This window comes from Budorcas taxicolor, chromosome 7, assembly GCF_023091745.1.
Source record: "Budorcas taxicolor isolate Tak-1 chromosome 7, Takin1.1, whole genome shotgun sequence".
NCBI classification, from domain to species: Eukaryota; Metazoa; Chordata; class Mammalia; order Artiodactyla; family Bovidae; genus Budorcas; species Budorcas taxicolor.
In genome coordinates this window covers 14,610,040-14,625,040 of record NC_068916.1, presented here as the reverse complement: position 1 = coordinate 14,625,040, position 15,001 = coordinate 14,610,040, and the positions used below count along the sequence as shown (strand labels likewise).

Genomic DNA, 15,001 nt, shown 5'->3' with positions numbered 1-15,001 from the left:
AGGGGTGGTAGGGCAGGGTTGGCCATCAGATCGGTTTGGGGGGTCACGGGGCACATTGTTTTAAGGATCGTGCGGGTCACCAGTATCAAGGGTGGTGTTTGTGGTTTGTTGTTCAGCCACTCAGTTGGGTTGGGCTCTTTGTGACCCCTATGGACTGCAGAACCCCAGGCTTCCCTGTCCTTCACTGTCTCCCCGAGTTTGCTCAAATTCATGTCCATTGAGTCAGTGATGCCATCCAACCATCTCCTCTTCTGTCGCTCCCTTCTCCTCTTGCTTGGAGCTTTTTGAGGGGCCGTGAGGTCACTGGATGCTATTCTGACTGTCCTATAGGGTCCCCATGGAGCTCCAGGCCCTCGGGGCCCCCAGGGCCCCAGCGGATCAGAGGTGAGGACTTGGGGGGAGGGCCTCAGGAGGCCTCAGGACATCACTTTCCCAAGAAGGGGCTGTTGGAATCCCTCCTTCCCACCTGTACCCCTCGTTGTCTCTCCAGGGTCCTCCAGGGTTGCCTGGGGGAGTTGGTCAGCCCGGCGCTGTGGGTGAGAAGGTGAGAGAGAGAACAAGGGGCTGCCCAGGGTCGGGGAGGCTCAACCAGTCCTTCCTGGTTGCGGGGGGGGGGGGTGGGGGGTGGGGGTGGGGGGATGGGATGGTGGCAGTTCTGGCTGCCAGGAGGGGACCCCGCTTCACTTTCACTTTGCCTCCCGCAGGGTGAGCCAGGAGAGCCTGGAGACCCAGGACCCCCAGGGACCCCAGGCACCCCGGTGAGTGACTTTCTTCTGGGCCCCTGCACCCATCCCAGGGAATCCCCGACCCTTGGGCATCCTGGGCCCCCATGACCTCTGGGCAGCCCTAGGTCACTCATGGACCCAGACCTCTGGGCATCCCCAGTTATCTTGGTGACAGAGACCTGGAAAGTGTCAGGGTTGCTGCATCAAGTTCTCTAGGTTGTGCACTGCGCAAGGGTGCGCGGCTGAGGGGGCAGGGGGGGCTCACACCTAAAGCGCAAGCCCTGGCTTGGGGATGAGCTGCCCACAGGGCATCCCTCTTTTTCCTTTTGAAAGTATTGACGTTCATTTGTTCGGCCGTGTCCAGTGTTAGCTGGGACACGTCGGAGCTTCGCTGGGCCGTGTGGGAGCTTCCCTTGGGGTGCACAGACGCTCCAGTTGTGTCGCGAGAGTTCAGTAGTTGTGGCATGTGGGCTTAGTTGCTCCACAGCGTGTGGGATCTTAGTTCCCCGACCAGGGATTGAACTTGTGTTCTCTGCATTGCAAGGCAGATTCTTAACTACTGGGCCACTAGGGAGGTCCTGGGATCTCTTTTCTGATTCACCCCAGGGTGGCACATGGGGTAGCCCAAACTTGCCCATGACCTCTGGTCAACTGGATCACCCTGACCCCTGACTCCGGTAAATCCTAGATTCCTCTGACCCTTGGGCAGTCTAGGCTACTTTGACCCCTAACCCCAGGGAAGTCCCAAGCCACGCAGACTTCTGAGTTCAGGTATGCTAACCTTGACCCCTGGAGAGTCCAGGCTACTCTGACCTCTGACCTCTGTTTCTGCCAAGGGCCCCAGGGGAGAAGTTGGTGAAAAGGGGGATACAGGCCCATCTGGGGCTGCTGGACCCCCAGGCAAGAAAGGCCCCCCTGGAGAGGATGGAGCAAAGGGGAATGTGGTGAGTCCTGCGGCACATGGAGGCCATGACCCGGGGAGGGGCACATGTGTCGACTCGAACCTGCTCCCCAACTTCCAGCCAGGGGTCCTGTGTGCTGATCAGTGTGCTGATTCCACAAGCAACCCAGAACGTGGCCGAATGATTGAATGGTTGAATGAAAGAATGAGTCAGTGTAAACATACAGTGGTAATTGGTCGTGGCAGCAGGGGAAACTTGCTTCCACATCGAGTCATTCTAACAGTGCTGGAAAGGTCAAAGTTGCAACTGATGAGGGATCAGGGTTGGCTGATTGGGATTTGCCATCAGGGTAGAGGTTGACCCCTCTTGCCATGGTGATGGGGCTCTGGGTGGGGAGGGAGGGTGGTGAGGAGCTTCAGAGTCTGAGGGAACTTGATTTGAATTTCAGTACCCCACCCCTTACCGGGTCCCCTCTCTGATTTTTATCTGTGAATCCCTAGCTGGGAGGATGCAGTGAAATGATTCATGGAACATTTTTAGCTCCCATTAAACACCAGAATGTTCCTTCTAGCAGGGCTGGGGTTTTGTGTTTTCTTTACCAATGCATCCCCAGCAACCAGAACTGTGTCTGAGGACAGCTGGATGAATGAATAAATGAATGGATGGATGAATGCTCCCTCACTCAGAGATATGATTTTTCATCATTCTGTGTCCCAGGGCCCCGCAGGCCTCCCAGGAGACCTAGGCCCCCCCGGAGACCCTGGAGTTTCAGTGAGTGTTACCCCCTCTTCCTCAAAAGCCCAGCCTATTCCCTATTCTGTCCCCAATCTCATCACAAACCTGAGTAAGGTCAATGAAGCAAAAAACCTCCACTTTCCTCCAAGCATCACCCCAACATTCTGCTGTGCCCTCACGACCCCTCCCAACTTCATTTCCTCTACCACAGGGTCAAGGTGGCCCCCCAGGGGAGAAGGGAAACCCTGGAGATGTGGGAGGACCGGTGAGTAGGGGAACAGAGGAGGTGGTGCCTAAAGAGGGGTGTTGGGGCAGGTGAGTGGGTGAATTGAGGGCCAGGAGAATGGGTTAGTGAGGGCCCCAGGGCCCCCAGAGATGCATCTGCTTTGTACCATGAATGTGAGCAGGAGGCAGGGGGATGGAGGGATGGCTGGTGCTGGGGTGATGTTTGGGGAAGGCTGTCTTCCCATCAAAGGCATCCTGAAACCGTCATCCTTGACTCCCATGCTGGTTACACTCTCCATAGGGTCCACCTGGCGCTTCTGGGGAGCCTGGTGCCCCTGGGCCTCCTGGTAAAAGGGTGAGTGATGACACCCCACCCCCTGGCTCTAACTTGGTTCCACTCACTCTCATAGCCCCCCCTTACCTCCACAAGCCCCCCTCATACCTAGAGGCCCCCACTCATCCCAACAAGCCCTCCACTCACTATCACAACCCCCTACTCAGCTCACAGCCCCCTACTCAGCTCACAGCCCTCTACTCACACTTTCTACTCACCCCTCAGGGTCCTTCTGGTCGCATGGGTCGAGAAGGCAGAGAAGGAGAGAAAGGTGCCAAGGTGAGTTCCTTTTATTTTTGGCTGTGTTGGGTCTTCATTGCTGTGTGTGGGCTTTCTCTAAGTTGCAGCAAGTGGGGGCTACGCTCTAGCTGTGGTGCTCAGGCTTAGCTGCCCTGCAGCATGTGGGATCTTCCCAGAGCAGGGATCAAATCTGTGTCCCCTGCATTGGTGGAGAAGGCAATGGCAACCCTCTCCAGCACTCTTGCCTAGAAAATCCCATGGACGGAGGAGCCTGGTGGGCTGCAGTCCATGGGGTCGCTAAGAGTCGGACACGACTGAGCGACTTCACTTTTCACTTTCATGCATTGGAGAAGGAAGTGGCAACCTACTCCTGTGTTCTTGCCTGGAGAATCCCAGGGACGGGGGAGCCTGGTGGGCTCCGTCTATGGGGTCGCACAGAGTCGGACACGACTGAAGCGACTTAGCAGCAGCAGCAGCCCCTGCATTGGCGGGTGGATTCTTAACCACTGGACCATCAGGGAAGTCCCAGGGAATGGTCCTTGTCCTGACCCGTTGGTCAACAGTTGGGCCAGCAGAATGGGGAGGGACCTGTGACCACCACAGTTGCCCCAATTTCTCCCACTTCCTGATGGTTCTTGGCTGGAGGGTCAGGAGGCAGGCTCCCCCTGATTCTCTCTGCCTCCTCCCTTCCACCTTGCTCCTTTTCAGGGGGAACCAGGTCCCGATGGACCCCCAGGGAGGACAGGCCCAGTGGGGGCTGTAGGGCCCCCTGGACGTGTTGGACCTGAGGGTCTTCGTGGGATCCCTGGACCTGTGGTGAGTGGACTGGGAATAGGGTTGGGGTTGGGTGCGGGATCAGGCCCTCCCTGTCTGCTCGCTTCTTGTAATTTGTCATCACAGTTGGTAGGAGCTGACCCTGGTCGGGGTGGGAGGTGGGGCGCCACACTGAGTTCTGGCAGAGTGCAGGCCCCTCATGTTCTATTTTGCCCTAGGGTGAACCAGGCCTCCTGGGACCTCCTGGACTGCTAGGCCCTCCTGGTCCCCTGGTAAGAGACTCCTTCATCCCTGAGGTCCCAGCACTGAGAATCACACTGGGCATCCATCCAGTGACCATCTAGTGACCTTGGGTACTGATAGTGCAGACTGACCCCTCACTGACTATCCTTCTGATGGTCCACCCTGACCATCTATACTAACCATCTCTTCAGATCACTCATCTTGATGGTCTACACTGACCAAACTGACCATCTATCTTAACAGTCTACACTGACTACCCACACCAATGTGGGCTACAGATCATTTATCTTGACCATCCTCCAAAAGCCCCTCCATTCATCTTTCATCATCTCTCTTCTCTCCTGACCACCCCCATGACCACTTTCCTGGTAATTCCATTTGAAATCTAGGTAATCTCCCATTTGACCACCCCCCAGTCACTCACATGAGGCTTTCTGTTTGAGACTTAACAACTGACCCTAGGGCTTCCCGGGTAGCTGAAACAGTGAAGAATCTGCCTGCAATGCAGGAGACCTGGGTCCAGTCAATGGTTTGGGAAGATCTCCTGGAGGAGGGCATGGCAATCCACTCCAGTATTCTTGCCTAGAGAATCCCATGGACAGAGGAGCCTGGCGGGCTACAGTCCATAGGGTTGCAAAGAGTCAGATACCGCTGAGTGACTAATATTTTCTCTTTCAACTGATCCTAACTCTCCTTCCAGGGGCCCTCTGGCCTACCAGGGCTGAAGGGAGATGCTGGCCCCAAGGGAGAAAAGGTAAGGATGCCTCTTTTTATTCTCTTCTTCTTATTTTCTTCTTCTTCTCCCCCAGCTACCTCCCTCCGTAGCCAGAGGGCTAGGAGATTGGGGTCTCCTCTGCTCCCAAACTCACTGCCCCAAGGCTGGAAGGGAACAGTCTGTCAACTCCCCGCCTCCATTCTTCCCCCACATGTGTCTCTCATATCCTCCAGGGCCACATTGGATTAACTGGTCTCGTCGGCCCCCCTGGGGAGGCTGGTGAGAAAGGGGATCAGGGGTTGCCAGGAGTGCAAGGCCCCCCTGGCCTCCAGGGAGAACCGGTGAGTGTTCGTCCTGCCCCAAGAGGGAAGATTGTGTTCGAGGGGGATGGGAAAGCAGAAATGGGGCTTGTTTGGATGTGGGGGGTTGGGAAGCCTGGGTCTCGAACAATAGGGATTGTGTCTGAAGGAAATGTGGGGCTCTATCTGGGGGACTTGATGGTTGTGTCTGGGGTTGAGGGCCTTCTTTTGAGGGGACTTGTCTGGGGGATCGGAGAAGGCAATGGCACCCCACTCCAGTACTCTTGCCTGGAAAATCCCATGGATGGAGGAGCCTGGTAGGCTGCAGTCCATGGGGTCTGGGGGATGTGTCTGGACCATGAGGATGAACCCCGTCAGTGATGATTCTGATGTCCTTTCCCCAGGGTTCCCCTGGCCCCATTGGCTCTCTGGGCCACCCTGGGCCCCAAGGCGTGGTGGTGAGTATGAGGGGTTTGCGGGGGTGGGGGGGTCACCCTGTTGGGCCAGGAGTCCAAGCCCTCTTATTTCTACCCTACAGGGTCCTCCAGGACAGAAAGGCTCAAAGGGGTCCCCAGTAAGTAGTCACTGCTCCCTTGGGCTCTCACCTCCCAACTGCCCAGCCCCCTTCACTGTACCAGAACCCTCAATGCCTTTGGGTTCATTCGTTTATTTATTCAGTCAGGCATTTGACTATTTCTTCAACACTTACCATTGTATTTTATCAAATCTAAGATGTCATCCATTGTAAGATGCGCCATTGTTTTATGAACTGCGCAGAAGAAAACAGTTCTGCCAAGTAAATGATGACTTTCCATAGATGTTAAGATGCTGATTTCAGAGATGTTCAACTATGGAAAGAAAATTTGCATTTTATGCTTGGGGCTGAAAATTGCCTGTCCTTCCTCCAGTGGTGTGTGTGTGGGGGGGGGGGGGGGGGCGGGGCAGGCAGGGGTCTCCATAGACAGAGTTCACACCCGAGTGACTTCTCCCTACAGGGATCCCAAGGTCCTCGTGGAGACACCGGCCCCCCAGGTCCTCCTGGTCCCCCGGTAAGTTCCCCATGGGGCTCTGTCCCAGTGTCTCCCCTGGTCTCTCAGTGACTAGAAGTGGGCGGAGCGCACACCACGTGTTCAGGGATTGCAGGTGGGAAGGGAGGTGGCTCAAAAGCTGAAGGAGGATCTGGGCTGTGTGTAGGGGCTTGGGGGGACCTCCATGGGGGCTCTGATTGGATTCTGTCTGTCCATCTCTCTGGCCTTTCTGTCTCTACCTCAAAACGTTGTTTCACTATTTTATCTTTATTTTTGTCTTTCGGGTGTCTCTCTGTCTCTCTCTCCTTTGCCTGACTGTGGTTCTGGCTCTTCTTTTTCCTCTCTCCACTTCCCATCTCTGAGCCTTTCTGTCCCTCTCCTTCCTGTGTCTCCCTCTGTCTCTGATTGTCCATGTCCCCGGTTCCTGTCTGTATCTCTCTCTACTCTTTTTCTTCCCCCGACACCCCTGTGTCTTTCTGCCTCCGCATCTCTCATTTCTGCCTGTCTCTCTCCCTGTCTCTTCTTCTTGCCGTCCTCCTCTCCTCCATCCCCACCTCTGCCCAGGGTCCCTCTGCGGAGCTGCACGGGTTGCGCCGGCGCCGACGTTCCCTGCCAGGCTTGGGGACCCCGGAGGGCGGCCTGGAGGAGGTGCTGGCCTCGATGGCGTCGCTGAGCTTCGAGTTAGAGCAGCTGCGGCGCCCTCCCGGCACGGCTGAGCGCCCGGGCCTTGTGTGCAAAGAGTTGCACCGCAGCCATCCACATCTGCCCGATGGTGAGGTCCCGCCCTTCCCGCCGGAGGGCGGGGAGCCGTGGGATCCAGCCCCCGGCTCATCCTCTCCCCACTGGCTCTGCGGCAGGGGAATACTGGATTGATCCCAATCAAGGCTGCGCGCGGGATGCACTCAGGGTTTTCTGTAACTTCACGGCAGGAGGAGAAACCTGCCTCTACCCAGACAAGAAGTTTGAGACCGTGAGTACCTGCGAAGGGGGCTGGGAGGAGTTGGTGGAAGGAGGGACTCGAAAATATCTCATTCATACCTCACCGCTCCCAACCCCTCCCCCCAACCAGGAGTTGATTGAGATTTTATTTTCCCTTCAGCCGACGTCTATTGAGCATCTTCTGTATGTCAAAGTCCTTGAAATGCTGGGGCTACGGCAGAGAATCAAACAAACAAACCAAACCAAAAAAAAAAAAAACAAAAAACCCTTCTTTGCTTCGTTTTGTTTTATGGAGCTTATTTTCTGTGGGGAAAGACAGATAAGAAAAAATAGTAAAGAAATCAATAATAGTGGTGAACCTTGAAATAGTAGGATATATGTGCCAGCCCTAAGCACTCAGCTGCATTAACTTACTGAGTCCCAGCCACCGATGCGGTCATTTTATTATTATCCCTAAAATAGATAACCAACAAGAACCTACTGTAAAGCTCATGGAACTATACTCAATATCTTGTAATAATTTATAAGGGGAGAAAGGGTTTCCCTAGTGGTTCAGTGGCAAAGAATCCACCTGCTAAGCAGGAGATCTGAGTCAGATCCTTGGGTCTGGAAGATCCCCTAGAGAAAGAAATCACAACCCATTCTGGTATTCTTGCCTGGGAAATCCCATGAACAGAGGAGCCTGGTGGGCTGCAGTCCATCGGGCTGCAAAAGAGTTGGACACAACTGAGAGACTAAACACCAACATCAGGGCAAAGAATCTGAAAAGAAAAAAAAAAAATATATGTGTAACTGAATCACTTTGCTGTACACCTGCAACTAACACAACATTGGAAGTCAGCTCTGTTTCCATTAAAAAAAATAACAATTCTGTTATAGGGAAACTGAGGCACGGAGAAGGACAAGATTACCCATGACCACCTGGCCCTTGTCTCAGCCCTTAACCACCCATCTATACTGCCTCCTAACCTGCTCTCTTATAGGTCCCATGGGTTAACTGCCCCCCATCTGCTACTGCTACTGCTAAGTCACATCAGTTGTGTCCAACTCTGTGTGACCCCACAGACGGCAGCCCACCAGGCTTACCCATCCTTGGGATTCTCCAGGCAAGAACATTGGAGTGGGTTCCTATTTCCTTCTCCAATGCATGAAAGTGAAAAGTGAAAGTGAAGTTGCTCAGTCGTGTCCGACTCTTAGCAACCCCATGGACTGAAGCCTACCAGGCTCCTCCGTCCATGGATTTTCCAGGCAAGAGTACTGGAGTGGGGTGCCATTGCCTTCTCCAGGCCCCATCTGGTCCCCCAGAAATCTTGGGGTTCTCCATCAGGGAGCCTAACAGTCTCTGACACTAAGAACCAGGCTTAGCTGTAGAGAGCAGTGGGTGAGCAGTGAGCCTCTGGACCCTGGACTGCTTGGGTTGGAATCCAGATCTGTTATCTCAGTTTTTTCATCTGTAAAGTGGGGGCTCAAGAAAGTATCTGCCTCATAGGGTAGTTGAGCACTCATGTTACCAGCACACATATCAGATGACACTGATACACTGACTGTGTGCAGGGCTGTGTTAATACCTCTTGGGGCTTCCCTGGTGGCTCGGATGGTAAAGAATCTGCCTGCAATACAGGAGACCCAGGTTTGATCCCTGGTTTGGGAAGATCCCTGGAGAAGGGAATGGCTACTCACTCCAGTATTCTTGCCTGAAGAATTCCATGGACAGTCAGGAGCCTGGCAGGCTACAGTCCATGGGGTTGCAAAGAGTCGGACACGACTGAGTCACTTGACTTAACACTTTTTGTTAATATCTCTACTGCTGGTAAACCACATAGTGAGCACAGGGCCTGCAAAAGTGCACAGTAATGTTGTTCTTTTTTTGGTTAATTTATTTTTTGGCTGCACTGGGTCTTCGTTGCTGTGTGTGGGCTTTCTCTAGTCGTGGTGAGCGGGAGCTACTCTTTGCTGTGGTGCACAGGCTTCTCGTTGCAGTGGCTTTTCTTTTTGAGGAGCATGGGCTCTAGGCACACAGACTTAGTAGTTGTGGCCCACAGGCCCATTAGTTTGGCGCACAGGCTTTGTTGCTATGCAACATGTGGCATCTTCCCAGACCAGGGACTGAACCCGTATCCCCTACATTGGCAGGTGGATTCTTAACCACTAGACCACCAGGAAAATCCCAAGGGGTGTATTGTTAAAACATCACCATTGGACACCCAAGGCTCCAATCCACAGCGGGCTTCAGGGAGACAGTGTAGGGCAGGCTCCTGGGAGTTACCTCAGCTCAGGGGGTGGGGGGAGGTGGGAGCCAGAGCATTTATCCACCAGCTCTTTTCAATCATTAGTGGAGGCACCCTCAGAAGTCAGAAACCCCCAACCTCTTGGATCTGTCCTGGGTACCAGCCAAGCCCAGTCCCACAGCCAGAGAATAACCTAAGAGTTCCTGATATTTATAGTCAGTAGATTTCTTTTTATTCATTTAGCTGCACTGGATCTTAGTTGCAGCATGTGAGATCTAGTTCCCTGACCAGGGATTGAACCCGAGCCCTCTGCATTGGGAGTGCGGAGTCTTAGCCTCTGGGCCACCATGGAAGTCCCCTACAGTCAGTAGCTTTCAGTTCAGTTCAGTTCAGTTGCTCAGTCGTGTCCAACTCTTTGTGACCCCATGAATCGCAGCACGCCAGGCCTCCCTGTCCATCACCAACTCCTGGAGTTCACTCAGACTCACGTCCATCGAGTCAGTGATGCCATCCAGCCATCTCATCCTCTGTCATCCCCTTCTCCTCCTGCCCCCAATCCCTCCCAGCATCAGAGTCTTTTCCAATGAGTCAACTCTTTGCATGAGGTGGCCAAAGTACTGGAGTTTCAGCTTTAGCATCATTCCCTCCAAAGAAATCCCAGGGCTGATCTCCTTCAGAATGGACTGGTTGGATCTCCTTGCAGTCCAAGGGACTCTCAAGAGTCTTCTCCAACACCACAGTTCAAAAGCATCAATTTTTCGTCACTCAGCTTTCTTCACAGTCCAACTCTCACATCCATACATGACCACTGGAAAAACCATAGCCTTGACTAGATGGACCTTTGTTGGCAAAGTAATGTCTCTGCTTTTGAATATGCTGTCTAGGTTGGTGATAATTTTCCTTCCAAGGAGTAAGCGTCTTTTAATTTCATGGCTTTCAGTGTGGGGTGGTAAATGCAAAATTGACACATTGCCAGCCCCGCCCACCAGGGCACCTGTTACCCCTTCCCTCTGTCCCCCAGGTGAAACTGGCCTCTTGGTCCAAAGAAAAGCCAGGTGGCTGGTATAGCACATTCCGTCGAGGGAAAAAGGTGAGTTGCCTGCAAAGCCAGGGTGGGGATGGTATAAAAATTGGTGTAAACCAGCATGGGGAATTGGAGGAGGTGAGATGAACAGGATAGCCTCATCTCTGCCTTTATGCTGATCATAGGCTTGTGGTGGGGGGCGGGGTGGCGGCGGGGGGGAGGGAGCAGCATCAGATGTGTAATATGGGGGGAAACACAGGGCATGGTGGTGATCTAAAGGCAGTGCTGGAAGGACCTGAAGGCTTCCTGAGGGAAGTCACAGCTCAGCTGAGGTCTAAGGAATTGACTGGTTTGCAAGTTTGGGAGGACAAGGAAGGGTGTTCTGGAGAGATGGAACAGCATATACAAAGTCCCAGAGTCAAGAGAAAGCCTGGTAGATTAAAAGAAGAAAAAGCGACTTGCTCTGCTCTAGAGAGAGTGAGGGGGAATGTGGTAGGAGAAGAGGCTGGGCAGGTAGGTGAGAGCTAAGACCACCTCCTCAGAAAGACTATGGGCAGCAGGGAGCCATGGGACGTGTTTAAGTGAGAGGGACTGAGATTCAATCTCTATGATAGGAAAATACCTCCGGGCTGCTGGTGGTGATGGTGGGGAAACTGGAGGCTGGAGACCCAGGAGGAGACTGATGTGTTGGTTTAGAAAGGCAAGGAAGGGAAGAGGCTGGAGCTAGTGGCATGGGGGATGAAGAGGAAGGAATGGCTTAGAACGTTATCTAAGAGGGCAAGTCCATAAGACCTAGTTAATTGATGAGATGGCAAGTCAATAGGACCTATCAATATTAATTGGTGAGATGGAGGGGAGGAAAAGAAAGAGATAGAAATGATGCCCAGGTTCCTGGTTTGAAGAACAGTCTAGTGAGATTCTGAGATATATAAATGGGAAGAGGGTCAGGTTTATGCAGTGGTGGGGGATCTTGGGTCCACTTGAGACTTGTTTATGTAACATATGTATGTGTGCTAAGCACTGGGAACATAGCAGCCAAGGAAACGCAGTTCCTGACTTCCTGAAGTTACTATTCTATTGGGAATGGGACCAAGGAAGCAGACAGAGAATAACCAAGGAAATAAAGCTATCATATAATGCCAAGTGGTATATGGGTTTGGGGTCCCCTAAAACACACTGAGACTCAATTGCAAGGGGTTGATCTGTGATGTGAGTCCAGAAAACATAAATCAGGAGATGTGAAATGATACAGGGAAGAGAAGGAAGCCAAAAAAGATGCGTTACTGGGCTAGTTACCTCAAGCCAGTGATAACTTAATAATATATTTTATGCAGCCCAGTATATCCAAAATATTGTTGTATCAATATAAAGATTACTGAAGCATTTTCAACTTTTTCCCCATGAGTTCTTCAGAGTCTGGTGCCTATTTTATATTTATAGCACATCATAATTTTGATACTAAATTTCCTTGGAAATACTTAGATTGCATACAACATGCAGTTGAAAAGGTAGATTTGCATCTTCAAGTTGTTCCAAACCTCAGTTTTCTGATAAATGGGTTGAGGCTCAGTTGTTAGTTATAAATTAAATAAAGTTAAACATTTTTTAATTAAATAATTTAAATAGATGGACCCAGAGGTTATCACACTATGTGTAGTAAGTCAGAAAAGACAAATATCGGATGATATTGCTTACATGTGGAAGCTAAAATATGACACAAACGAACTTCTTTACAAAACAGAAATAGACTCACAGACACAGAAAACCAACTTACGGTTACCAGAAGGGAAAGGGAGAAAGGGATATATTAGAGGTTTGGGATTAACATATACACACTATACACTGCTATGTATAAAATAGATGAACAACGAGGACCTACTATAGCACAGGGAACTATATATTCAGTATCTTGTAGTAAACTGTGATCGAAAAGAATATATATGTATATATATGTGTGTGTGTATATCTATATATATATATACATATAACTAAATCACTTTGCTATAAGCCTGAAACTAACACAGCATTGTAAATCAACTATACTTCAATTCTTAAGAAAAGAGTGCCCCCCAAAAAATTAAAATTTAACTGAAATTATGAAAAGTTTCTCAGTCTCACCAGCCACCATTCAAGTGCTCAATAGCCACACAGGCCTAGGGGCTTGCAGAAGAACCAGGGATGATCAGATGGCTGGTGGGGCAGCCAAAGAGGAAGTCAGGGCAGCAGGGGCGGGTCGGCAGTGGATAGAGATCCTGGGAGGTGGGTACCTCGGAAAGAGTCGAGGCGAAGGACACACCCTCACCTCCTCTTTGTCTCACCTCCAGTTCTCCTATGTGGATGCCGATGGGGCCCCGGTGAGTGTGGTACAGCTGACCTTCCTGAAGCTGCTGAGTGCCATGGCCCGCCAGAGCTTCACATACACCTGCCAGAACTCAGCCGCCTGGCTGGATGAAGCTGCAGGTGACCACAACCGCTCTGCCCGTTTCCTCGGGGCCAATGGGGAGGAGCTGTCCTTCAACCAGACGGCAGCTGCCACCATCACAGTCCCCTATGATGGCTGCAGGGTAAGGAAGAGGGCGGGGACTGGCCAGATTGGGGAGGGGAGCCTGTGATTACTCCCCTCCCCCTGACTCACCCACCATCCGTGTCTTCCCGTGTCAGCTCCGGAAGGGACAGTCGAAGACCCTCTTCGAGTTCAACTCCTCCCGAGTGGGATTTCTGCCCTTGTTGGATGTGGCAGCTGCTGACTTTGGCCAGACGAACCAGAAGTTTGGGTTTGAACTGGGCCCTGTCTGCTTTAGCAGCTGAGAGCTTCGGGGGCTGGAGGGACAATGAGGGAGCCCCCCAGATGGGCCACATTTGGTGCTGAGGCTTTGAAGCCGTCGGATTTATTGTCTCCTGTGACTGCGTGGAGCCAGGAAACGGTCTGCTCATCACGGTCAAACAATATTCCTTCTCCGTTCCAGGGGGTCTGGGGGCTGGCCTACCCTGGTCCATGGGTCCCGTTTCTCTGCACTGCGTCCCGGCTGGCATAACTGTAGTCTGGCTCTTTCTCCCCTCGGTGCCCATCACTCATCTCCTTCCCCTGAACCCCCACCCCCACCCCAGCAATGAACTTCTAACTCAGAGCTGATGAATGCCCCCACCGTCGCCCGCCTCCCACCCCCTCGGTCAGTGCTCTCAACACCCTTTGGTGCTACCTTCTGCATAGTTAAGCACTGGATGTCTCCTGAGCCCAGACTGGGATCCCCTCGCTCATTTCTTCTTTTCAGGTGGGTTCGCAGTGAAGGGATTGATGTCAGACTACGGAGGGAAGTGGGACTTCCCTGGACTGAGCTGCGTACTCTTTCTGCTGCCTCAGCCTAGCTCTGAATACTGTCTCCCTCCATGCCTCCCCAAATACACCTTGCCATGCCAGGTGGCGTGGGGACCAAACTGGTGGGGTTGGGGGGAAACCAGGATTCTAATGGTGCTGCCCTATTTATACCTGGGTCTGTATTAAAAGGGAGAATCCCCTCTGTTGTATATTTAATCTGCTTCCTCCTTAGGGAAGGCTGGGATATGATGAGAGAAATCCCCATCCCCTACCCTAACTCCCCCATACCACCACCTGCCCCAGGCCATAGGGCACAATTGGCATCTCAAGTCTGAGAATAAATCAGTGAACTGTGTCCTGTCTGTGTCTTTCTTTCTTTTTACCTTTTTATTTATTTATTTTTAGTTTTGGCTGCGCTGGGTCTTCATTGCTGTGCACAACCTTACTCTAGTTGTAGTGAGCAGGGGCTACTCTCTAGCCGTGATCTCTGGGCTTCTCATTGCAGTGGCTTCTCTTATTCCAGAGCATGGACTTCAGCGCACACGGGTTCAGTAGTTTCAGCTTCTGGGCTCTAGAGTGTGAGAGCGTGGGCTCAGTAGTTGCGGTGCACGGGCTTAATTGTCCCGAGTCATATGGAATTTTCCAAGACCAGAGATAGAACCCATGTTCCCTGCGTTGCAAGGCGGATTCTTAACCACTGGGCCACCAGGGAGGTTCCTTGTCTGTGTCTGTCAACTGATGCTCTCTTAGGGTCTGGCTCTTGTCTCACCCAAGGCATCTTGCCATCATTTGTCTTAATTAATTGTGCCTTTTGGTAGAGTTAGCTTTAGTGATTCACGTGCATGCTCAGTTGTGTCTGATTCTTTGTGACCTCATGGACTGTAGCCCACCGGGCTCCTCTGTCTATGGAATTCTCCAGGCAAGAATATTGGAGTGGATTGCCATTTCCTCCTCCAGGGGATCTTCCCAACTCAGAGACTGAACCCACACCTCCTGTGTCTCCTGCATTGCAGGTAGATTCTTTATCCCCTGAGCCACTGGGGAGGTGGGTTAAAGATGAGTCGGGTTGGAGGTAGTTTGGAGTGAGTTGAGTCGGTCTGGGTATCCGCTGAGTTGGAGGTTGAAATGATGAGAGGGTTGAGTTAAGGGTTTGAAATTGGATACTGGATTGAGCTGAATTAGGGTTGACTTAAGAAGTAGATTGAGTTGAGTAGAGGTGAGTAGGGGTTACTATGAATTTGAGGTGGAGGATTACCTATTTGGTGAGTCAAAAT

General features: G+C 52.0%; 1 protein-coding gene across 2 annotated transcripts in view; it reads left to right on the top strand.

The window, feature by feature from the left end:
* COL5A3 (collagen type V alpha 3 chain) overlaps positions 1 to 14,076 on the top strand; it is a 45,712-nt gene extending 31,636 nt beyond the window's left edge. For both annotated transcript variants that reach the window (XM_052644146.1, XM_052644145.1), the window contains exons 48-67: positions 331 to 384; positions 491 to 544; positions 705 to 758; positions 1,562 to 1,669; positions 2,345 to 2,398; positions 2,574 to 2,627; positions 2,889 to 2,942; positions 3,147 to 3,200; positions 3,870 to 3,977; positions 4,154 to 4,207; positions 4,879 to 4,932; positions 5,127 to 5,234; positions 5,597 to 5,650; positions 5,731 to 5,766; positions 6,188 to 6,241; positions 6,785 to 6,992; positions 7,078 to 7,190; positions 10,409 to 10,477; positions 12,736 to 12,975; positions 13,073 to 14,076. In XM_052644146.1, the coding sequence (XP_052500106.1) occupies positions 331 to 384; positions 491 to 544; positions 705 to 758; positions 1,562 to 1,669; positions 2,345 to 2,398; positions 2,574 to 2,627; positions 2,889 to 2,942; positions 3,147 to 3,200; positions 3,870 to 3,977; positions 4,154 to 4,207; positions 4,879 to 4,932; positions 5,127 to 5,234; positions 5,597 to 5,650; positions 5,731 to 5,766; positions 6,188 to 6,241; positions 6,785 to 6,992; positions 7,078 to 7,190; positions 10,409 to 10,477; positions 12,736 to 12,975; positions 13,073 to 13,219 (1,731 nt within the window). In that variant the 3' untranslated portion in view covers positions 13,220 to 14,076. The remainder of the gene's footprint in view (positions 1 to 330; positions 385 to 490; positions 545 to 704; positions 759 to 1,561; positions 1,670 to 2,344; positions 2,399 to 2,573; positions 2,628 to 2,888; positions 2,943 to 3,146; positions 3,201 to 3,869; positions 3,978 to 4,153; positions 4,208 to 4,878; positions 4,933 to 5,126; positions 5,235 to 5,596; positions 5,651 to 5,730; positions 5,767 to 6,187; positions 6,242 to 6,784; positions 6,993 to 7,077; positions 7,191 to 10,408; positions 10,478 to 12,735; positions 12,976 to 13,072) is intronic.
* Positions 14,077 to 15,001: the final 925 nt, after the last annotated feature.